Genomic DNA, 23,811 nt, shown 5'->3' with positions numbered 1-23,811 from the left:
CTCTGCATTTAGCAGTGAAATGGGTCTATATGAGGCAAGCTGGTCTTGACCTTACCATCCTTGTGTATTACTACTATCGAAGTGACCCTCTGATCTCTTGGGAGAGCCCCTCCCTCTCGGGACTTCAAAAACATTTCCCTCAAATAGGGCGAAAGGCGATCTGGCCTAAGCTTGTAAAGCTCCATAGGGATACTATTAGGGCCTGATGCCTTGCGGGAGTTCAGTGAGCAGATGGCTAAAGCAATCTTGTCTGTCGTTAGGTCACTATCCATAAAACTTTTATCTTCTACGGAAAGATGCGGGAGTTGAATATCTCGAAGTAACAGATGAGAGTCAGACTCTGGGTAAGAAGAGATCAAAGTATACACCGTCTGGAAGTGTTTGGCAAATTCATCCACAATACTCTGTGGGTCTTTAAGCTTTTCCCCCTCGTCCGTCAACAACTCAGGGACTAGTCAACTAGCCCAGTGTTTCTTATCTAGCCAAGAGAGGGGTTTTCCTGCCTCTGACAAGCTGCTTCGCTCTATCTGTGACCAAATGTTTGTAGTCGTGCTGTTTTAGACGCAACTGGTGAAGTTTACTTTGCGTCACCTCAAGTTCCAAATCCCTTTCCAACCCTTCAATCTCAGTCTCCAACTCAACCACCTCCTTTTGTTTCTCCCTCTTAAATCCAGCTATCAATGATAAGGCCTGGCCCCTCACAACAGTTTTAAAAGCCTCCCATAGGGACAGCGAGGAGGAGACCGAACCCTCATTTGTGACAAAATATTCTTCTATTTGGGCAATAAGTTCCTTTCGAATCTTAGGGTTGCGCAGATACCATGGGTTTATAGGGGCCACTCGCCCCACGAAGCTACGATTCACCACTACGTGAATCCAAAGTGGAGAATGGTCCGATATCCCCCTGGCCAGATGATCGACTCTCACTACATAAGCAGCCTGGGCCGCCAGCACCAGATAGTAGTCCAGACGCGAGAGACTGTTATGGACTCCAGACTGGAAGGTATACTGATTACTATCAGGATGTAGCAGCCTCCAGCAGTCAACCAGATCCATTGTGTCCATGAAATCAGGCAACCACCGCATCGTTCGCCCAATCTCTCGAGGAGGATGTCTGTCCACCATACCGGAGACGACCGCGTTAGCTTAGGACACCCCCGCGCCGCACATCCACCAGCTGCTGCGTGTGCCTCCTGCCACCAGCCTGCCTCGCTGACCCTGCTGCCGCCGTCTGACCACGCCCCCTGCCACCGAGCGGCGTGGTCTCCTGCGGTCTAGTGCTGTGTTCGCTGTTGTTGCCTTTTAGGCTCCTGTGCCCCGTTTTTCCTTGCTGTGTGCCCCTTTGCTGTACTGAGATTGTCTTTTGTTTTTGTTTGGATTGTTTTTGTCATCTGTACTCGCTCCCCCGGTTCCTCCCGCCCCGCTCCCCGCCTCCGTTAGCCACGCCCCCTTTCTTTCTGTGCCCTACCCGCTCCCGCCTCCCAGCTGCTTCGCCCTCCCTCGCACTTCGCCATATATGGCGACCGTGCGAACGCGCAGCGGTTACGCGCAGCGGGAGCGCCGATTGTGCGCCGAAGGCGCGCCAAAGGTAAGCCCGTCCGCGCCCAGTGCCAGAACCCCTGGCCCCCGCAGAACCCTGCCCACCCGCCGGACGTACGAAGCCGCCACCCTCAACGCACTCAACGCCGGCCGAGTCCCGGGCTGCTACCGAGCCACCCCGAGACGCACCCACGGTCCCTTCTGCTGCAACGCCTGCAAGTTCACCTGCATCCGGACCTGCACCACTCCAGCAGTGCCCAAGACCTCGACGAACAACAGCAGCAACCACCTCAAGTGCATCCTGCTCAACACCCGCTCCGTCCACAGGCACGCCATCGAGATCTGGAACCTGCTCGACACCACAGCCCCAGACGTCGCCTTCTTCACGGAAACCTGGATGAATGCCTCCTCCGCGCCTGACATCGCCATCGCCATCCCAGACGGCTACAAGATCATCCGAAGGGACCGCATCAACCACACCGGAGGAGGCATCGCCATCGTCCACAGGAACACCATCCGCATCACGACCAACACCGATGACACCCTCGCTACCGCCGAGCACCTGCACTTCCAAGTCCACATCAACCCCAAGACCACCCTCAGAGGCACCCTCATCTACAGACCCCCTGGACAACGCACACAATTCAGCGAAGACATCGCCGACTTCATCAGCCCACACGCCCTCTGCTCCGCTGACTACATCCTCCTAGGGGACCTCAACTTCCACCTGGAGAACAACAACGACCGCAACACCACCACCCTGCTGGACAACCTCGCCAACCTGGGACTCAAGCAACTGGTGACCACCCCCACCCACTACGCCGGACACACACTCGACCCCGTCTTCTCATCCAGCAAGGACATCGCCTTCAGCCACGCCACCGGACTCCACTGGACGGACCACAGCTGCGTCCACTTCAGCTTCGCAAGGACCACGATCCACCACCACCAGCAACAGGCTGCACGCAGGAACTGGAACAAGATCACAGCCGACCAGCTCGCGTCCTCCCTGAGCACGAACCCTCCCACCAGCACAACGAACCCTAGCCAGGCAGCCACCAACCTCACGAAGTGGATCAACGACTGCGCAGACGAGCTCGCCCCCCTGAGGACCCCGCCCAGCAGACCCGGCAGCAAGAAAGCCCCATGGTTCACCGACGAACTCAAGAGCTCCAAGAAGAACTGCCGAGCCCTCGAGAGAACCTGGCGCAGAGACCCAACACCGGACAACATGACTGCCCTCAAGCTCCCCACCCGGAAACACCACCAACTCATCCGCGCCACCAAGAAAACTGCATTCAAGGAACGACTGAACAACAACGCACACAACAGCAAAGAACTCTTCAACATCGTCAAAGAGCTCTCCAACCCCAACGCCGGAAACAACGACATCACCCCTTCGCAAGACCTCTGCAACTTCCTCGCCTCCTACTTCCACAACAAGATCGCGGACATACACAACAGCTTCAGCACTCAACCGACGAGCACCACGACCGAACCACCGCCCCCCACCACCACCCTCCGCGCCTGGACTCCGATCAGCACCGAAGACACCGTCCGCACGATGAACTCCATCCACTCCGGATCTCCGACCGACCCCTGCCCTCACCACGTCTTCAACACGGCCAACGCTATCATCGCACCCCACCTGCGGGACATCATCAACACCTCCTTCGACACCGCTACCTTCCCGGAGAGCTGGAAGCACGCCGAACTCCGCGCTCTACTCAAGAAGCCATCGGCTGACCCCACCGACCTCAAGAACTACCGCCCCATCCCGCTGCTCCCGTTTCCTGCAAAAGTCATCGAGAAGACCGTCAACAAGCAGCTGGCCGCCTTCCTCGAGACGAACGGATCCCTCGACCCCTCGCAGTCTGGCTTCCGGGCCAACCACAGCACCGAGACCGCCCTGATCGCAGTCACCAATGAAATCCGAGCGCTGCTCGACAACGGAGAAACAGCAGCCCTCATCCTCCTCGACCTCTCCGCGGCCTTCGACACTGTTTGCCATCGTACCCTAGTACAACGCCTCAGCAACGTCGGAGTCCAGGAGAAGGCACTGGAGTGGATCATCTCCTTCCTCGCCGGAAGAACACAGAGAGTCCGCCTCCCCCTGTTCAGATCTGAAACCACCGAAGTCATCTGCGGCGTCCCTCAAGGCTCCTCGCTCAGTCCAACCCTCTTCAACATCTACATGATCCCCCTCGCAGACATCGCACGCCAGCACAACCTCAACATCATCTCCTATGCCGACGACACCCAGCTGATCCTCTCCCTTACCAACGACCCCGCCACCGCCAGAGCCAACCTTCACGAAGGGATGAAAGAGGTAGCCGAATGGATGAAGAACAGCCGCCTGAAACTGAACTCGGACAAGACGGAAGTCCTCATCCTGGGATCCTCACCCTCCGCCTGGGACGACTCCTGGTGGCCCCCCGCCCTAGGCAGCGCACCCAAACCAACAGACCACGCACGCAACCTGGGCTTCATCCTAGACTCCTCCCTCTCCATGACCAGACAAGTCAACGCCGTCTCCTCGTCGTGCTTCAATATCCTGCGCATGCTACGTAAGATCTTCCGGTGGATCCCCACCGAGACCAGGAAGACGGTCACCCAGGCCCTCGTCACCAGCCGTCTGGACTACGGCAACACCCTCTACGCCGGAACCACCGCCAAACTCCAGAAGAGACTCCAGCGGATCCAGAACGCCTCAGCACGACTCATCCTGGACATCCCCCGTCGCAGCCACATCTCCGGACACCTGAGAGATCTGCACTGGCTCCCGGTCAACAAGAGAATCACCTTCCGTCTCCTCACCCACGCACACAAAGCCCTACACAGCCAAGGCCCAGGATACCTCAACAGCCGCCTCAACTTCTACGCTCCCAAACGCCAGCTTCGTTCGACCAGCCACGCCCTCGCCGACGTCCCCCGCATCCGCAGAGCCACCACAGGGGGACGGTCCTTCTCCTACCTCGCCGCCAAGACATGGAACTCCCTCCCCACCCACCTCCGCCGGACCCAGGACCACCTCGCCTTCAGGAAGCAACTCAAGACCTGGTTGTTCGAGCAGTAGCGGACCCCCCCTCTCCCCCCCCCCAGCGCCTTGAGACCCTCTGGGTAAGTAGTGCGCTATATAAATACAATGATTGATTGATTGATTGGTTAAAGTCGCCTCCCAACATCAAAAGGCCATCTGGGAGCGAAAGGAGGACCGACCCAAAGTCCGCAATGGTTGTACTCTGAAGCCCTGGAGGGACATAGACGGAAAGGAAGTCACGAGGTGACCCTCCCACCTACCCGTGACCCCACTGTACCTACCCCTACCGTCCTCTCAAACAGAAGAATTGCCACTAGGAATGTCTTGAGGACCAACACCCCCACCCCTCTAGATCCTGTTGTAAACCCCGAATGTGCGATCAATTTAAATCCCATTCCATACAGTGCGTTGCATAAGTTTCCAACTAGATGCGTCTCCTGCAGCAGAACCAAGTCTGGCGCCTGCCTCTTAAGAAATTGGAGAACAATACACCGCTTGATTTTATCCCCAAACCAATTAACGTTCCAACTCAATACTTTTATATCACTACCCCCCCATCTTCCACCCAGCGCCACCCTCCACCCTCTTCATGCCATGTGTACAGGAAAGACATAATGCTGATGAACACTACAAACCTGAAAACAGAAAAAACTAACGTTCTCCCCCAAACCACCCTGCTGCCCTGCCCATTGGGCTCAAAACTGCCCGCTGAAAACTGCAGAGTGCCTGTCGCCCCTAAAACTTCAAAGAAAGAAAAAACGGGAAGAGGATCTCGTTTCGCCACCCCCGCCCCAAACTCCTAATTCAAAAACAGCAACACCCCCGTGCCCATAGGTGCATCAAAAAGCAGTAACATCACGGCAGGTTGATACCTGCTTTCTTTAGAATGAGGGTGAGGGACTCCATGAAGAGGTTAAATAGAGAAGGAGAGAGAATAGACCCCTGGGGAACACCCAGGGAGACTGGTATAGTTTTAGAGAGGCAACTGCTGATTTTGATTTGTTGGGATTTGTGCTGGATGAAGGAAGTGAACCATTCAAGAACGGGACCATTGAGGCCAAACCGAGCTTTGCGGGTATTGAGTAGGGTAGAGTGGTTGCAGAATCGTAGGCAGCAGAAAAGTCAAGAAGGATGAGAAGGGAAGCCTCTCCCTTGTCAAGGGAGTGATGGATGTCATCAACAATGTTGAGCATTGTAGTTTCAGTGCTACAACCCTTTCGGAAACCTGACTGTAATACATACAGAAGGCAAAATGAGTCAATGCGTTTGTCAAGTTGGAGCAGGACGCATTTTTTCGAGGGCTTTAGAGAGAAGAGGTAGATTAGAGATGGTGCGTAGATTGTTAAGGTTGTTAGGGTCAGCTGTAGCATTTTTAAGGATGGGTGGGATTTGGCCCAACTGGAGGGTAACAGGGACACAACCCGTAGCCAGGGAGGAGTTGATGATGGTAGTCCAATAAGTAGTGATGATATGCTTTAGGTCTTCAACGATGTTGGCGGGGAGTGGGTCCAGGGTATGAGAGGATGGTTTGCGCTTGGAGATAATGTTGAGTACTTCTAGCTCGGTAACAGGGCTAAAATGAAGCCAGGAAGCATTGTTTTTAGGCTGTATGCTACGGGGGGAAGAGATCCTGAGGTGTGACAGTGAGCGGGAGATGAGCAGGGTCAGAAGGGGGAAAAGGATCAAGAGGGGGCGAAGGAGAGAAAGGTGTCAAGGGAGGGATGACAGGGAGGGGTGAGACACATTGCAGGAGGTGGAGGGTGGAGTTGAAGCAAAGGATGCGTCAATCTTGGGAATTTTTTCAGAGAAGAAATTTGCTATTACTTCACAATTTTCGGTGGTGGCGGTCAACTTGGGGGTGGCAGAAGCAGATTGTTTTTTGATAATGTTGAATAATTCCCTGGGTCTATTCTTGGCTCGATCAAGTTGAGCGCAGAAGGAGGAGGCCTTTTCACTAAGGATGTGTTTTTTGTAGTTATACCTAGCGGATCTGAGGAGGGCGAGATTAGAGGGAGAGGGGTGTTGTCTCTAAGAGCGCTCAGACTTTGAGTGCACGTCTCTCATTGTTGAGTTCAGCATTAAACCAGGATTTGGAAGGGATTTTTGTGCGGTTTTAATTTGGCTGGTGCAATTTAGTCAAGGATTTCGGTGATTGTTTTGTTGTAGTGTTCAGTAATATCGTTAGCATTTTATGAGGGAGGGGGAAGTTGAAGTTTGGCTTCGAGTTTAGACTCTAGTACGCCTGGGGGAATAAGGTGAAGGTTTCTGGTTTATTTCTTAAGTTTAAGGTTAATGGGAGGAGGGGGAGAAGTGAAGCTGTTGATCGGGAAAAGGATGAGGTGATGGTCCGACCAATCAATGGGGACAATGTGCGAGAGGGAGGCTAAATCTTTGCTAGTGATGATGGCATCTAGTGTAGCTCCTTTGTCATGTGTAGGAGAGTGGCAAAGTTGGATCAAATCAGTAACGTCAAGGAGGTCATTGAGGGTTAAAACCGAGGGATCATTATTATTGTTCCAGTGAATATTGAAGTCTCAGAGGAAAATGTTATTGGAGTAGGAAATCGAGGCTTGGGAAAGTAGGTCAGATAGTTCATCTACAAACGATATAGGGTCACCAGGGGGATGATAGATATTATGTAGCCGAATAGGGGGGGGGGGGGGGGGCCTGAACTATAAGTTCAGCTACCAGGTATTCAAAAGTGATTTGGTCGGAGTTCTTGACAAGTAAGAGAGGGAGGTCATCTTTATAGATGATGGCTAGACCCCCCCCCCCCCCCCCGATTTTGACAGGCCTATCTTTTCTGAGGATAGAGCAACCGGGGGGGGGTGGGGGGGAGAGAGCTTGTCGAGAATGGATGAGGAATGAGCCTTGAGCCAGGTTTCCGTAAGAAAGGCGATGTCAATGGCTTCACTGAGGATAGTCTCCGAGATTTCAGTTGCATGACGTGCAGCCGATCGACTGTTGATGAGCATGCAGTTAAGGGGTTTGGGATTGATAGCAGGAGTAGTTACAGAGTGGACAGTAGTGCGTTGCGGGGGAGGCCTAGGCGAACGAGGGGAGATGGGGGTGCGGCTAATTCCCAGGATCACAGGAATAGTGGAGTGAGGAATATCCTTAGAGGGGGTTTGGGCGAGCCAGAGGCGGTAGGGATGAGGTTTATCCCCGGGGCCGCTGAAAAGGAGGGAAGAGGTATTAGAGATTCACCAGTCAAAGGGTTGGGGGGGTAGGAATTATTTGGGACCCCTAGGTCCAGGGAGGAAGGGTGGGTAGACGTAAGAGGAGTAATGGGAAGGCCGTTACGGGGGAGTCCATCTTAGAGAATGTAATGAGGAGAGGTGCCTCTTTGAGGAGGGAGAGAAGAGTTAGGAAGAGTGTCATCGAAGGAGATGGGATGGTTGGAAGGTTTAGTATCACGGTGGGTGATCAAGTCTTTCCTGAGGGATGAAGTTCCAATGACAAGATAGAGAGGTGGAGTTCAATGTTAAGAAGCAATTGAGTTAAAAAGGAGGACGATAAGGAGGAAAGGGGTTCCATGGGGATGGGGGTTTGTTCCAAATTGTCCGGGGGGAGAGGTATAGGCGGTGGGAGAGGAGGGAACCCAGGAGGCGGGATGAGAGGGGTGTTCCCGATTCCGACCTGATGACGGTTGGCTCTGTGAGCGTCCTCAACCCCAGAGGTCTGATGGATGCTATGGGAGGAGGAGGAGGGGGGGGGAGTGGCTGGGGAAGAGGGGAACACTCATGTCTTTGAGGTTGAGGATCAAAAAGATAAGGTGGAATAGGAGAACATCGTGGGAGAAGGAGTGAGGGGATTCAGTGTGTTGGAATGAGGAGCAATCATGTCTTTGAGGTTGAGGATCGATAAGATAGTGTGGAGAAGGAGAACATTGTGGAGCGGTAAGGGAGAAGGAGTGAGGGGATTCAGTGTGTTGGAGGGGCGGAGTAGGCGCATCAAACATTGGGGTAGAGGAGGAAAGAGGGGTATGAGGGGCGAGGTTGGGGTTGGGTGTGAGGGGTCGGAGGTGGTGGAGAGGATAGAGGAGAAGAGGGATCGGGCAGCAGGGGAAAGGAGGAAAGAGGGGTAAGAGGGAAGAGGTTGGGGATAGGTGAGAGAGCGTCCGAGGGGGTGGAATGGGTGGGGGTCAGATAAGATGGAGAGGGGAAAAGCGAGGGAGCGGGTGTAGTGTTAGTGGTGGGATGCAAGGACTGGGATTGGGAGACTTCAAGGATATCATAGGATTCAGTGGGATGTGGGCTGGAGTCAGGAGCAGTGTCGTTGTGAGGACTTCGTGTGTTTGCGCGGCTGAGGAAGAATGTGAAGGTGAGGATAGTAGATCGTATAGGTGGTTGAAGTGGTGTTCGAAGATGGTGAGGTGGTTTTCAGAGGCTTGAATGAGGGTATTTCCTGATTTGAAGATGGAGATGTCAATTTCTCCAGCGAATGTGGGGGATGGGGTGGTGGATAGATTCAGGCCATATGGGATTTTGATAGATTTCTTTATGGTTAAGTGGCGTATCAAGATACTTTTCCATTTAGAGGGGCGCTTAGAGTAGAAGATGTAATTGGTTTTGACAATGGATGTAAGGCTTAGGTAATTACGAACAAATAGGGTTTCTTGGGGATGAATTAAGAGTTTATGTTTCGGGTTCTTCTTGGCATTTTTAGAGAGTATGGGAGGGTAAAGCATGGTCCACGAGTTGATGCCAAACCTAGTGATTAAAGTGTCGGGCGGAGTGATGGTGTGATTGTAGGGCGACATAGTAAAAAAACTGGGATGGTCGAATGGGCTGGAAAGAGAATAAGTGGGGTGCAAGATGGAGGGGGCGAGAGGGAGTGAGAAAAGTCAGAGAGTGTGAGAAGTTAGGCTCAAAGCTGGGGCAAGAGTTATGAATTGTCGTGTGTTGAGATAGAGAGGGGTTGGAGTACAGAGGAAAAGTCAGAGTTAGCCACCTTAATTTGAGTTAACACTAAAGGGGAGGAGGAGGATGACAAAGTGGTAGGTCTTTGAGGCTTCTTTTACTGGCCATTGTTGAGGAAGGTAGTCGCCATCTTCCCACTGGGAGATCACTGTCCTCGAGGTAGAAACTGCCTAGAATGGGGGATCGTATCCCCGAACAACGGGGGAACCTCCATCTCACTCGCCCTTCAACCATGCAAAGCCGAACAAACAAAGCAGCCGAAACCGATGAACAGAGGCATCCACCAGATTCCACGGCATCGGCAGGGGCCCTCTGAAAGCCCCAGGGGGGCGAAGAAGGATGCCGCAACAGTCCAGTCTGGCGCATCAACAAGTCCTCGGCAGCAGGGGGCCGAGAGGGACGGGGCCCTCTGAAAGCCCCAGGCGGGGCGAAGAAGGATGCCGCAACAGTCCGGTCTGGCGCGTCAACAAGTCCTCGGCAGCAGGGGGCCACCAAGGGGACCGGCCGGGGAAGGAGCCTGTCCCGCAATTGCGTGTCACAGAGGATCGATCCTCAGAGACGAGATAACAGTGTCCCCAATGATGAGCAGTAGTCCGCCACTAGCAGGGAGTAGTAGCAAAGCCAACACTCACCTCTCTGTCCGAGGTCCCAAAGCAGCCGGCATGTCCCGTGGGGGGCCTCTCATCGGGACATCTGTGTTCCAAGGGAACACGCACCGCCGTCAAAGGAGATCAGCAGCGGATCGCGGTCCTGAGACCCCAGGGAGCTCCCGTCGCAGTCAAAAAATAAGACGCACAGCTTCAGGTGCACGGGCCCCGACCAGCCCCGACCCTGGTTGTGGTCACCAGGAACCCAGTGGCCCGTGGGCAAGACACCAAGACTCACATACTTTAAGATTACTGACGCACGAGGAGTTATCCGTTCATCTTGCTTTATTCTCCCCCACGGCGTCCACCGAGACCAACTGCCATACTCTGTTTCGACCCTACTACAGGCTTTTTCCGGTTCACCCCATCGATACCATTGGGTTTTTTCAGATATCGGAGCGCATTTGAGCGTTTTACATAATTCAATACGGATATTCCGATTCCCTGGTTTAGCACTGAAGCTGACCAGTTTGTCTCGGGCCCGGCCGGGTCGGAATTATCACCGGCTGAGCGACAATCCATCGATCTAATATCTTTGAATACAGCCCTGAGGAAGTTGCGGAAATATTGTTCCAAATGCGACGAAACACGTGTCGGCTGGTTTTTCTCAAAAATTAAAGACTGAACAAATTCAAAACTCATCAAGAGATCATCTCTGTATTTGTTGGCTTGCATAATGTACTATATATGTCTACACTAACAGACCGTTATATCTAATTTATGTGTGCCTAGGTTAATGCTCGAATTTTTTATTGTGAAGGTAGTTTCCCGCACTCAATTGGGGGGTTATAGGGCTTATCCCCTCACCTAGTTGCTCCATATAGCGACATCTTTCCTTTTTGAACTATTGCGTCCACTTTAGCAGAGCGCCCAGAAAATCCCTGGTCACTTAAAAACCCTTTTTCATGACTAGTATTACCCATGGTCACAACCCATGACATCAACATCTTCTCTTAGGCTGACGATACCCAGCTCCTACTCTCGCTCTCAGCGGACCCCACCTTGACGAAGAACGACTTCCACAACTGTATGAAGAACATCTCAGCCTGGATGAAGAATAACTACCTGAAGCTCAACACAAACAAAGCTGAAGTTCTGGCCTTCTGCAGACATACCTCCCTCCAGAATGGATTCTAATGGCCATCTGAACTCAGACCCACCCAAAAGTCCACACCCGCAATATCCGGCATCATCCTAGATAGTGAACTCTCCATGAAAATGCAGGTCAAGGCCATCTCCACAGCCTGCTTCCACACTCTCCGCATGCTCCGCAAAGTCTTTAAGTAGCTCTCCACCAGCACTAGGAAAACGGTGATGATGACGTACAGGACCTCGTCACCAGCCGGCAGGTCTACAGCAACAAACTCTATGCAGGCACCACCACCGAACTAATGAAGTATCCAGACGATCCAGAACGCAGCAGCCAGACTGATTCTCAACCTGCCCAGGAGGACCCACATCACCCACCTCCACGTGGCTCTACGAATGATATGTGCAGCACAGCGCCTGGATACCCTTTCTGGTGATCAGCTGCGCTTCAGAAGTCCCGCTTGATTGAAGGAAATAGTCACAGGCCACCTGATTAGGTTAAGAACCGCTACACTAAATGGTTTTTTCTGGGTTTTAATTTGGTTTGCATCAATATAAAGACAGGGAATCACTTTAAATAAGAAATGTTGAAATAGCATACATAGGTTTTGCAGGTAAAAATGTTTCTGTGCAACATTTGTTACAAGGATCTCCAACACTGCTGGAAATCTTTAATGGTTATTAATTTAATGAAGATTCTATGATGGATAACAACTAGTGGACCAAAAAAAGAGACTGTGTAAAGAGTCTGGGCAAACCCCAAAGGAATTAAGGAGGCACAAATGACCCCCCAAATGCTCTCTTTTGTGACAGTGTGGGTGAGTAATTAGGTATATCAGAGGTTAGTGCTAAGCATTTATAACACACACAAAAGCAGTAAATGAGACACACACTCAGAGATCCAAGACCATTTTATAAAAACAACACGTACATTTACATAAATTTAGATACCGAGATCAACAGAATCGGGTACGCACTTTTCAAGTTATGGATTTTTACAATTTTCAAAAATGAACATAATGCAATTTCTTGATCGGTAATGTTATCATATGGAGAAAAAACATATATTGCATTTGGCACTTAGCAGCGACGTACAAGACTAGTCTTCAGGACTTAAGATGAGTATCGGGCAAGGTCCAAGGCCACACCAACAGGTCCCTCATGTGGCTCTGGGGCATCCGGGTGCAGAGGTGTCTCACAACGTCGGGTGTTCCATTCACTTGGGAGAACTGTCTGGTACAAGGAGGCTGGAAGCAGGGACTGGGGAACTAGTCCAGGAGAACTCACAGGGGGCTCGACCCTGGAGATCCTCGGGCACTTAGGACACCGTTGGTCCACTGCTACTTGGGCTGTGGGGCTCGGATACAGTGGTGTCTTTTGGTGTGCTGGAGTTACTCACTGTTCGAGGGGGCTAGCAGAAAGAAGCTGCAGGTGGCAACTGGAAGTCCGGTCTGGGCAAACCCAAGGGTGGGTTTAACTCCAGTAGATCTGGGGACCTCATTGGCACAGTCACCTCTCTTAGACTCGGGCACTGGAGCATAGGTGTTTTGAGTCATTGGGTGGCTGCAGTCACAGACTCACTCTTTGTCTTTGATTGAAATGAAATGAGTCCCTCAACATGCAGGTCAGTCTTCCTCGGATTTGGTGTCCAGACTGGAAACAACAAGCCTTGGTTGCTGCAAGGAGTCCAGTACCCAAGGTGTAGGTGTTGTGTGGCTCTGATGGGTCCTGGCGTCCCCACACCTGGAGTGAGGACGGATCTGACCTGTAGGAGCACTGCTACTTCTTCCTGGGTGGCTGCTGTGTCGGTAGTCCCCGTAAGCGGCCAGTCAGTGTACTGGGTGTCGCTTCTTTGGTGCCTTCGGCTGAAGGGGAGCAGCTCCTCTACTCTTTTGGCGATTTGCGAAGCACTGGCATCCCTCTGGGTTTCTTAAGGTCTGCACTGAGGCAGGACGAATCCATTGTTCCACAAGGGTCAAGTGCAGCAGGCAGGCTGGCAGGGCTGGCGCCAAGGCAATCGTGCACCTTGATTCTCCGGTCAGCAGCCGCCTTCTTTGTCCATGTCTTCTTAAGGTCTGTAGAAATCTGAAGTTGTGGTATTTGGGGAATGGGGGGCTAAATACTCAATTTAGGGGTGCCAAGGGAAGTGAGGAGTAGCAGTCAATGGGCTACTTACTCCTTTGGGAGTGGGCATCACCCTGTTCCACAATTCCAAATTCCATCACACACAAGACGGCGGAATCTCTAAATTTACATTCACCTAGGGGTGTGTCCAGCCTGGCACTGCAACCCACCTCCTGTATAGCTAATCTTACCGCCTGTCCTGGTGCCAGATGGCCCAGGGCAGGGGGATCGGCATCCTCTCTTGTGAGGTAAGCTAGATTTGCATACCAAAGGTGTGGCCACTTTGAAACTTCCTGCCCTGGAACACAAATTTTACCAGCCTTCTTGGAGGAGCAGGAGGTGATCAGACCTCTCTCTTCAGAGCAGGCATTGTTTCTGACCTCCTGAGAGCGAAGGCTCTCACCCTTGGGGGATCAGAATCTAGTCTGTGGATGCGCAATGGACTGGGCCAGTCAGGTAGCACACTAGAGGGCTGGTAGGTTTCAAGGGGTACCTCAAAGGTACCCTCTGGGCATATGTATCAATACATCCATCAATGGAATCAGGGTGGGTTTAATATGAGGTGTTTACTACCAAACACCATGTGTTTCAGTGAAGCCATCATGTGGGTGGGTAACTCGTTTTGACCAGTTCCCAGTACATACCTTAAGATGTCATCACTGCTCACTTGTACTGTCAGTAATGGAACTGGCAAGCACAGGGGCATATCTGCTCATGCAGGGATGTCCTTACATCCAATGCCGTAGGGCTGTAAGGCCTGCTGTAGGTGTGACATAGAAATGTTAAATGCTGTGTTTTAGGGCACATGGCACACAAGTGTGCGCCGTGCTTGTTTTCACTTTTTAGAGCACCTTGTCACACAGCCTGTAGTGACAGTCTGTACGAGTTCAGTGCTGGGTCCACTATAGTTGCAAAAGCTATGCTGTAGCTCTTAGGGACCCTCTCTAGTACCAATGCCCTAGGTACCAGGGGTACCACTTACAAGGGGCTTACATATGTGCTAACGGCCTGGGCAATTGGGATCAATTGACCAGTGAACTTGTTCTGTGGAAAGAACACTGGCACTAGGGAGCTGCTTAGCAGGAACCCAGAGCACTTCAGTCAAAGTTGCATCAAATACCAAGCACAAAATGTGTGTGTGTTTGTGTGGAGGAGGGGGTGGGGGGGGGGGGGGACTACTGCAACAAAACCCAGTTTCCTACAGGCAGTATTTAACTGTATTTGAAACACTGTTGGCATTTTTCAATGATGAGGCTTTTTGCAAGGAAAAAAGGTGGCAATACCTTGATTCACACTACCATCTTGCCACCACACAAAAATGTTTAAACCAGAGAAATTATAGAAGTTCATGTGGACAGCATCAGGCATTATAAGACAAAGGGGCAAAAGTAATGCAGAGACATCGATGCTTATAAATTCTCACCTGTACAAGTTGAGATCTGTGAACCAGTCCTGGACTACAATGACAACATGGCAGACGGTGAAGAGGAAGGCCGCAATCTGCAGAGACTGTGGAAGAACAGGAGTTGAAAGTGAGACGATATTAGCAACCCCCCTTATTGTTCCCCGAGGCACTGCTACTAAAACGCACAATGCAAAACTGCAAACTTTAAAATCAGATTCTGGATGCCAAACCTGCCACGTTACCCAATACTATTAAAATATAGAAATGGGTATGTTCAGTGGGAAGAGTGCATTCTCAATTAGGTTTCACTTACAGCTTGCTTTTCCCCACTTTCCACTGTATTGAATGATACTTTCACATGCCCCACCTCGTCTACTGTGCTATCCAGTTAAAGATATCCACTTTTGTATTTATCTCGGTGCCCATTCCACAACACAGAACAAGCACCTTTTGAAAGAAAGACCATGTTGATTTTCCTCAACTCTTACCCATGTAACCCATGCTGCATAACATCAAGCCATCTTAATGTTCAAAATAAAGAAGGCAGCATCCTTGGTGGATCCCACACCTAGCTCACCTGCATTTCTACGTAGGTATGTGGAAGGTTGTACTCTGGTGGCAGCTTCCGGTCATTATTGATCAGATGATCCAGGATCGCGGGGCTCAAGACCGGCTGCAGAGAAACAAAAGAAAGGAGTGATAAACAAGATACTTGTTAAGGATCCACAGAACAAGTTCAATATTGTTTTTCATACGGATGGTATTTAGTTATTGCTAAACTAACAGGGAGCTGCAGCAGAGGGTTGTGTGCGGCAACAGCAACACGCTGGTTGCACTTTTAAAAAAAATTTATTTATTTATTTATTTATTTATTTTTAAGGGTTTGAGTAGCACAAGAGTGCCAGTAGGAGAATCCTATCAATAATGAATGTGTCATTGTGTAATGTAAAGTGCTACAAAACCTTCAAGTAGAGTTTGAGCTGTGAAATAAAAGCATACAAAATGTAAAAAGCATGCAAATTTACACACTTTAGGAGGCAAACAGAGGGAGAGAGTTGAACTCTCGACAGGTACTGGAAGGGAGCTGAGGGTTACTGGAAGAAGAGAACGTTTTCAGTTCTCCCTTGAAGGACTGTATCTGAGGAATGGCCACATTATTCCAGCTAAAGGAGAGTTTTCCTCTTTGCTAAGGAATTCTTACCCAGAAGCACTATAGCCAGAAGCTTTAGATGAGTGGAAAGCTGTCTAAAACCCCACTTCCCCAATAATACTGCGCTCTGCTAAGAGTACTTCCTTAATAATTATTTAAGAAGTATTAAGCAAGTTCATAAAAAAGCACTGCACAATAGTGTGTGAGATCAACAGCATCACTATAGGACTGCTAACTTCCTAAGAAACGCGTGTACAGTATTTGAACAGTACAACTGAAAAACTGCATGCTGAATTCACAGGATCACCACAAACTGTACTACAGTGTGTTAAATCGGCATAATACAATGAACGTAGCAACCTTGCTGTGAAACGTGTCCCTCCATTTCAAAAGTTCAGCACCTCCACACCTGAGCTTCCAGCAACAAAAATAGCAAAATCGCCCTAAACCCAAAAAACAACCACATACAATAAAGGTCACATTCAGTAAAAGTCAAGGTAGATAGCACCGACTATCAAGTCTAACAGGAGTACCTATTTTGCACGTCCCATATCTAGCAGTCGGGTCAAACTTTTCTGGTGGTGTTGGGCACACACACAAGACTAGGGGAATCTCCAGGGCACAAAAGGTTATCTTTAGGTTAGGAATCATTTATTTCTAAAAATATAATCTCTTGAAAAAACAAAGGTGAGAAATAAGGCTAAAATGGTTCTGGAATAAGGATGACTTACCCCCTGCCAACAGAAATAGACCAAATGGAAGTTGTTTAAAAGCCATACTTTCTGGCCCAAATGGAAAAATGGGCAATACGACCCCCTTAAGGGTATACAGAAGCCTGCCTTTAACAGCTACATGACCCAGGCGATTTGGGCCTTTTGTTCTCCAGCAGGCTGGGCTGTGTGCGTCTTGTTGCTCCAGGGCTGGGCTGAGTGAGTCTTGATGCTCCAGGGCTGGCCTGTGTGAATCGGGTTGGTCTCTGTTTTTTGAGGCGTTCTGAATGCAGATTCTTCAGTGAGGTAAGTCTTGAGCAGATCTTCACAGGTAAGCTTCTCTCCTTGCAGTGGCAAACCAGCTCCTCTCATGCAGGGCAGATAAACATTTATCTCCACGACTCTTAGCAGCAAAACATCTTCCAAAGAAAACTTTACTACAATAGCTTCAAAATCTGGTAACACATTTCCTCTGGGATGGTGTGCATTTGCCTAGATGTGAGAATGATGCAAAACTCACAGGATTGAGATTAATTATGTATCCCAAGATGTGTCCACAGGTGGGAAGCCAAGCCAATCAAAACACATCATTTAAAAAACTAAATCAGAGCACTTTCGTCAAATCTGAAGTAGTGCATCTTCCTCCTTGTACTCTTATTGCAGCAGGTATCTGCAAAAGAATGCTCAGGTCACATTCTTTGGAACGTCAAGGTGAGATTTAGATTGGATTCAGATGGCGTTCAGGAGAATGCCATCACTGATAGGCGACAGCCAGCAACACAGGAAGACAGGGGTGAGGATTCCACGAGAGCTAAGGAAACTTGGTTCAAACATTGGGAAAAGAATAGCAACATAGTTCTAATGAACAGAACCAGGGGGTCCCAAACAACAAGCAGGATGGTGCATGCAGCCATGCCCACCCTGAAAAAGTGCAACACAACTTTTTCAAGCCATGAAAATTAATTTGATCCCAATGCCTAGTTATTAAACAGTCATAGAAAAAGGACGACATTCGATTGTCGAGTAGGAATATAGCAGTGCGTACCGGGAGGTAAGTATAGGAGACTGAATTTCAGAAGCTAAAGAAACAGAATATAAAAAACAAAGCAGGCAAACCAGAAATCCGCTCTAGAAATTAAATCTAGGTTGGAAAACTAATACAATGCATAAGTGAACGTGCATGCGTATATAGTGCCTGTGGTGCGGCCCATCTACCCAACCACCCTCACCCGCACCCAATCTCTACAAGAATCATGTGAATGACAATCTCATAATGGCCATGGTACCAATTAATTTGTATTGAAGATGGTAAGCAAGCTACTTGGTATAGTCAGTGTAAGGATGCGCTGCTACTGGTGAACAGTAAATATCGCTGGAACTGTGTTATTGATCAAAATAAATAAGGAAAATGCTACTTACCAGTATGCATCTGTTCTTGGCATGTAGGGCTGCTGACATTCATATCTTAGCAAAGATCGCCGACTAGTGTTGCGTCCGGATGTTTGCACCTTGTCGTCTTGGAAGAGTCTTAGAAGTATCACGAGATAGGTGACTCCTCCCCTGGACTACAGTGCGCATGGGCATCTTCTCCATCTTCAGATTGTTTTTCGCCATTGTGGCAAAGATGGAGTATAGTAAAGTAAGAGATGGCCATGCAAAAGAGAATCCTGTAACAGGCACCAGGGAGGAGGGTGGGCGATACGAATGTCAGCAGCCCTACATGCCAAGAACAGATGCATACTGGTAAGTAGCATTTTCCATTCGAGGCATGTGGGCTGCAGAATTCATATCTTAGCATAGACTGTATAGCAGTTCCTCCTCTAGCAGTGGTCGCCTGTACCAGCTGCAGTGGTCTGAAAAAGAGTCTTAAGGACAGCCTGGCCTACAGCAGCTGGTTGCATAGCTTGCACGTCAACACAGTAGTGTTTAGTGAAAGTGTGTATGGTAGACCATGTAGCTGCTTTACATATGTCTTCTAGGGGAATATTTCCTAGGAAAGCCATGGATGCCCCCATTTTGTGTGTTGAGTGGGCTTTTGGGGGAACTGTTAAAGTGCGCTTTGCCTTTTGATAGCATATTTGAATGCACTTAACTATCCATCTGGCTATTCCTGTTTTAGAAATGGGATTACCCTTATGCTGTAGTGAGAAGGCAACAAATAGTTGCTTTGTCTTTCTGAAGGATTCTGTTCTGTCAACGTAATATAGCAGCGCTATTTTAACGTCTAGTGTGTGTAGAGCTCTTTCAGCTACTGATTGAGGGTTTTGAAAGAAAACTGGCAACTCTATCGACTGATTGATGTGGAAAGTGGAGATAACTTTTGGCAGAAACTTAGGGTATGTACGAAGCACTACCTTATTGTGGTGTATTTGCATGAAGGGTTCCTGAATGGTTAGTGCCTGTAGCTCACTCACTCGCTTGAGGGCAGTAATGGCAATTAAGAATGCCATCTTCCATGTTAAAAATTGTAGTTCACATGAATGAAGTGGTTCGAAGGGTGGTCTCATGAGTCTGGTAAGTACTATGTTCAAGTTCCAGACTGGCGAAAGTGGATGTTTTGGAGGGATAACTCTTAAGTCCTTCCATAAAAGCTTTGATAGGTGGTATTCTGAACAGGGAAACATGTTGTCTGTTTTGAAGATTTGCTGCTATAGCAGCTAGGTGTAGCCTTATGGATGAGTATGCTAGATTACATCTTTGAAGATGTAGCAGGTAACAGATTATGTTTTGTATGGAGGCATCTAATAGATTGATTTGGTTATTACAATAAATTACAAATCTTTCCCATTTAGCTGCGTAGCATGCTCTGGTAGTGGGGCGCCTTGCTTCTTTGATAATGTTTATGCAGTCTGGAGGCAAGTTAAGATATCCGAACTCTAAGACCTCAGGAGCCAGATCGCTAGGTTCGACTGACTGGGATCTGGGTGCCTGATTTCTCCATAGTTCTGTGTTAGCAATTGTGGCAAAAGGCGCAGCCTTTGGCGAGGAACTACTGAGAGTTCTAGGAGCATCGTGTACCATGGCTGTCTTGCCCATGCGGGAGCAACCAGGATCATTGTGAGTGAATGTTGCCTTAGTTTGCGTGCCACTAACGGAATCAGTGGGGTTGGTGGAAAAGCGTACGTAAATCTGCCTGACCAGTTCATCCATATCACATTGCCTTGTGACAATGGGTGTGGGAACCTGGCGGTAAAGGACGGGCATTTTTAGTTTTCGTTTATGGCAAACAGATCTTTTTCTGGTAGTCCCCACTTTTGGAAGAATGGTTGGAGAACCTGAGGGTGAATCTCCCTTTCGTGTATCTGTTGGCTGTGTCTGCTTAGTAGATCTGCTATCTGATTGTCTATTCCTGGGAGGTGTTCTGCCAGGAGAAAAATGTTTTTGGGGATCGCCCATTTCCATGTGCTCTGTGTTAGGTGAGATAGCTGCAGAGAGTGTGTCCCTCCCTGTTTTTGGATGTAGTACATGGCTGTCATGTTGTCCGTCCGGATTAAGACAGCCTTGTTGCACAAGTATTTCTGAAAGGCTTTCATTGCTAGAAATACTGCTAGTAACTCCTAGTGGTTTATATGTAGTGTCTTTTGCTTGACTGTCCAGAGGCCTTGGACTGTATATTGAAGGAGATGGGCTCCCCAACCTGTCAGTGATGCGTCGGCTGTTAATACTACTTGTGAAACTGGCTCTTGGAACAGTCGCCCCTTGGAAAGGTTTTGGGGGTTCCACCACTGTAGAGAGTTGTAAGTGCGACTGTCTACCAACACTACGTCTTTTAGTTGCCCTTGAGCTTGGTTGCACTGCCGTGCTAGGCATTCCTGTAAGGGACGCATGTGAAGCAGAGTATGAGGGACAATGAATATGAAGGACGCCATCATGCCTATAAGCTGCATGAACACTTGAGCTGGCAGGGAGTGTTGGATTTGAAATCTTTGAATGAGAGACTGTATGGTGGCTATCCTGGCTGGGTTTGGATATGCCTTCGCCACTGAGGTATCTATTGTTGCTCCCAGATATTGTTGTATGTGGGAGGGTTGTAAATGTGATTTTGGGTAGTTTATGGAAAATCCTAGACTGTGCAGTAGCTGGATTGTTTGAGACGTATGGCTTGCAAACTGTGCGTATGAGTTGGCTTTTATGAGCCAATCGTATAGGTAGGGGAACACATGGATGTGTTGCCTTCTGAGGTGTGCTGCTACTACTGCTAGGCATTTTGTAAAAACCCTTGGTGCTGTAGTTACCCCGAAAGGGAGAACTTTGAATTGATAGTGGCGACCTTCTATTGTGAACCTGAGGTATTTCCTGTGAGCTGGATTTATAGGGATGTGAAAGTAAGCATCTTTGAGGTCTAGTGTAGCAAGAAGTCGCCTTGCTGGAGTAGTGGGAGTACCTGTTGTAGAGTGATCATATGGAAATGCTCTGGGAGTATGTATTGGTTCAGAGGTCTGAGGTCCAAATTTGTTCTGAGGGATCAGTCTTTTTTGGGAATGAGGAAGTATAGAGAGTATACTCCTGTCGCTTGATGTTGGAATGGGACTGGACTGATGAAAATATTTTTGGATCGTCTAGATGTATTCTAGGATCCAAAAATATTTTGGTTGTCTCTGACTACTTTTTAACATTGGTAGAGAGGGTAGCAACAGAATAAAGTTTACGTCCAGTACCCCCATCATCCAATTTTACTTCACACATTTTCTTCTTTGTTTTCTCACTAATTTTTGCACTGCGACATCAGTCCCCTTCTTCAACACTCAAACATCCTCGTAGTTGAGAAGTAAGACCACGGAAAATCTATCTGATCATGTGAGGGTTTTTAACAATCTCAGCCCTCCATGTGAAAGATAATAGATAACACCAATGGTGGTCTTAAGAGGAACCCAAATGATGAAGGGCGGTTCCGTGTGGTGACTGATGGGCATCCTTATCTGATAACTTGGTGGGTTTAATATAAGGCTGACCTTTGTCTCTATAGTATACACATGGCAAGGAATTGAAGTGCACCCATGGACTTAGCGGTGTCAGTATCTTTTTTCATCTTTTCTAAGATGGTATCAACAGCAGGGCCAAACAAGAGATCCTGGTTAATGGGTTGATTGAGTATAGTAGATTGGACCTCATTTTTAAAACTCGAGATGCGGAGCAAGGCATGCCGGCGTAGCAACACACTAGTGTTGACAGACCTATCGGCTGTATCAGCTGTATCAAGGGCGCATTTTATAGATGCGTTAGTGATGAATTTCCCTTCCTGTATTAGGTCATTTGCTTTTTCCCTAAAGGGTTCTGGTAGGTGTTGTAATAATCCCTCCAGTTCATCATAGTGTGCTCTATCATAGCGTGCAAGGAGAGCTTGTGTATTTGCAATTCTCCAGGTATTTGCTGCCTGAGAAGCCACTATTTTGCCTGAGGCTTCTAAAATTTGTGCATCACCTGTAGTTTGTGGATTTTCCCTTTTCCTGGCATTAGATACAACTAGGGAGTCTAGTGGTAGCTGAGACTTGATGTAGGAAGGTGGATACCTGACTATGGTTACCCCAGATTTTTTGCCTAGTGTTTAGCTGGTTTTCAACTTAGTTAGCCTGGGATCCTGCTAATCAGGGCCCCAGGCTATCTGCTCTCACTGTAAAATGGACTCCATGTACTTTAGGTACATCTCCAAATGGATATTGGGTCACCTTATGAGCCCCTGTACAGTGTACTATAGGTACCCAGGGCATAGGTGCATCCAAGGCCTACCAGGGGCTGCAACATGTATTATGCCACCCCTGGCTGGCTACTCACATTGACACAACTGGCTGATCACTCAGCTGGGGCAAGGTCGTGGAATCACCCCTTGCTTAGATATAGTATACCTATATCTAACCTTATATCTAGACACATATACACCTATAAATCACTCCTATGGCATGCCTTAATAATCCTGGAGGCAGAGTGCTTCGTTTTATGTGAGATGGTGCTCTAGCATGAGCTGAGCCTGTCTGCAGCTTTCGGAAGCATGTCCTTATAGCTGTTCTAGGATATTGCCATACCATATACTCTTAAGTGCATTATGAACCTCGCGGTTAAATGCTAACTCTGGTTTGGCTTTATCAAAACATGTCGAGTAAGGTGTCATACGATTTGGAATTCTACCCACTCGCCAGTTCCGGCGACAGGGGTAGCATTCCACACTTCTAGAGGGAGAAGACCTGTTGTTCCTACTATTCCCGGTTAAAGTTAACCAGAGCCTCAGCATCACAAAATGGATGCTGCTGCCACAGACACAAGTCTGACCTCCTGCTGCTGGGAGTCCTTCCAAGGAGGGAGGCTTGGCCAATAGGTTTCCTGCCTTGGGAGGTGCTAGCACCACCCCAGACAGGCTTTTGTGTATTGTGGCAGGGAGGGCTGAAAGAAATGAGACACTGCCTGGGGCACACAAGGTGTCCCATGCATGGTCCAGTTCAAACCGGTGCTGGGGCACTCCAGCCCCAGCTCTGGCGTGAAACTGGACAAAGGGAAAGGGGTGTAACCACCCCCTTCCCTGGTCCCACCTATAGGAGGGACCTATCAGGTAAACCAGCCCCTAGATTTGGTATATAGGGAGGAGCTGAGTCCCAAGACTTTAGATTAATCCTGACTGAAACTCTGAATCGAGACTCTGGATTTCGACGATCTACTTTGCAAGAAGACGACTGAAGAATCTCCCTTGTGGTCAAGGAGTGACCACCCTGCACAAGAAGGCACCATCCAGCGAACAAGGGCTTACTTTGTCGACGCTCCCGCCAGAGCCCGAGCACAGAGCCTGACGAGAACCGGACTTCAAAACATCCAACAGCCCGATCCACAGTCCCAGCAGAGCTGAGACCCGTGGAGGCGACGAGAGACGTGGGACCGGCCATCTTGAAAAGTATGCGACTTGCTAATTGTGCAGCACCCGAGGCACCCTCGAAGCTGTGCATTGGGGATTGAGAAGCCCCAGCCCCGAGCATCATCTGCACAGAAGATCAGCCCTGCACACTCCACGAGTTCTGCGTGGGGTCCTTCTGTATTTTCCTGCTTGACGCATCTGCCCGGTCACTTGCCCGTTGGCTAGTGGCCATCTTGGCGACGAACCTTTGAATTTACACCGCTGGTCTGGTTGCTCCAGACTGGCCCTTGCTTCCCTCAAAAGAAGCAGCCCCTCAGACCTTGCTGGTCCGAGTAAGAAGCCAACTT

The 23,811-nt window shown here is 49.3% G+C and overlaps 1 protein-coding gene across 1 annotated transcript in view; it reads right to left on the bottom strand.

Moving 5' to 3' along the window:
• The window catches only part of LOC147665938 (nonsense-mediated mRNA decay factor SMG9-like), a 120,762-nt gene that overhangs the window by 74,365 nt on the left and 22,586 nt on the right, over nucleotides 1-23,811 (bottom strand). The window contains exons 5-6 of the mRNA XM_086949397.1: nucleotides 15,344-15,439; nucleotides 14,785-14,870 (exon numbers count right to left, since the gene is read on the bottom strand). Coding sequence (XP_086805523.1) covers nucleotides 14,785-14,870; nucleotides 15,344-15,439 — 182 coding nt within the window. The remainder of the gene's footprint in view (nucleotides 1-14,784; nucleotides 14,871-15,343; nucleotides 15,440-23,811) is intronic.

Source organism: Lissotriton vulgaris, unplaced genomic scaffold, assembly GCF_964263255.1.
Source record: "Lissotriton vulgaris unplaced genomic scaffold, aLisVul1.2 SCAFFOLD_3476, whole genome shotgun sequence".
NCBI classification, from domain to species: Eukaryota; Metazoa; Chordata; class Amphibia; order Caudata; family Salamandridae; genus Lissotriton; species Lissotriton vulgaris.
This window is presented reverse-complemented; position numbering and strand designations above follow the sequence as displayed.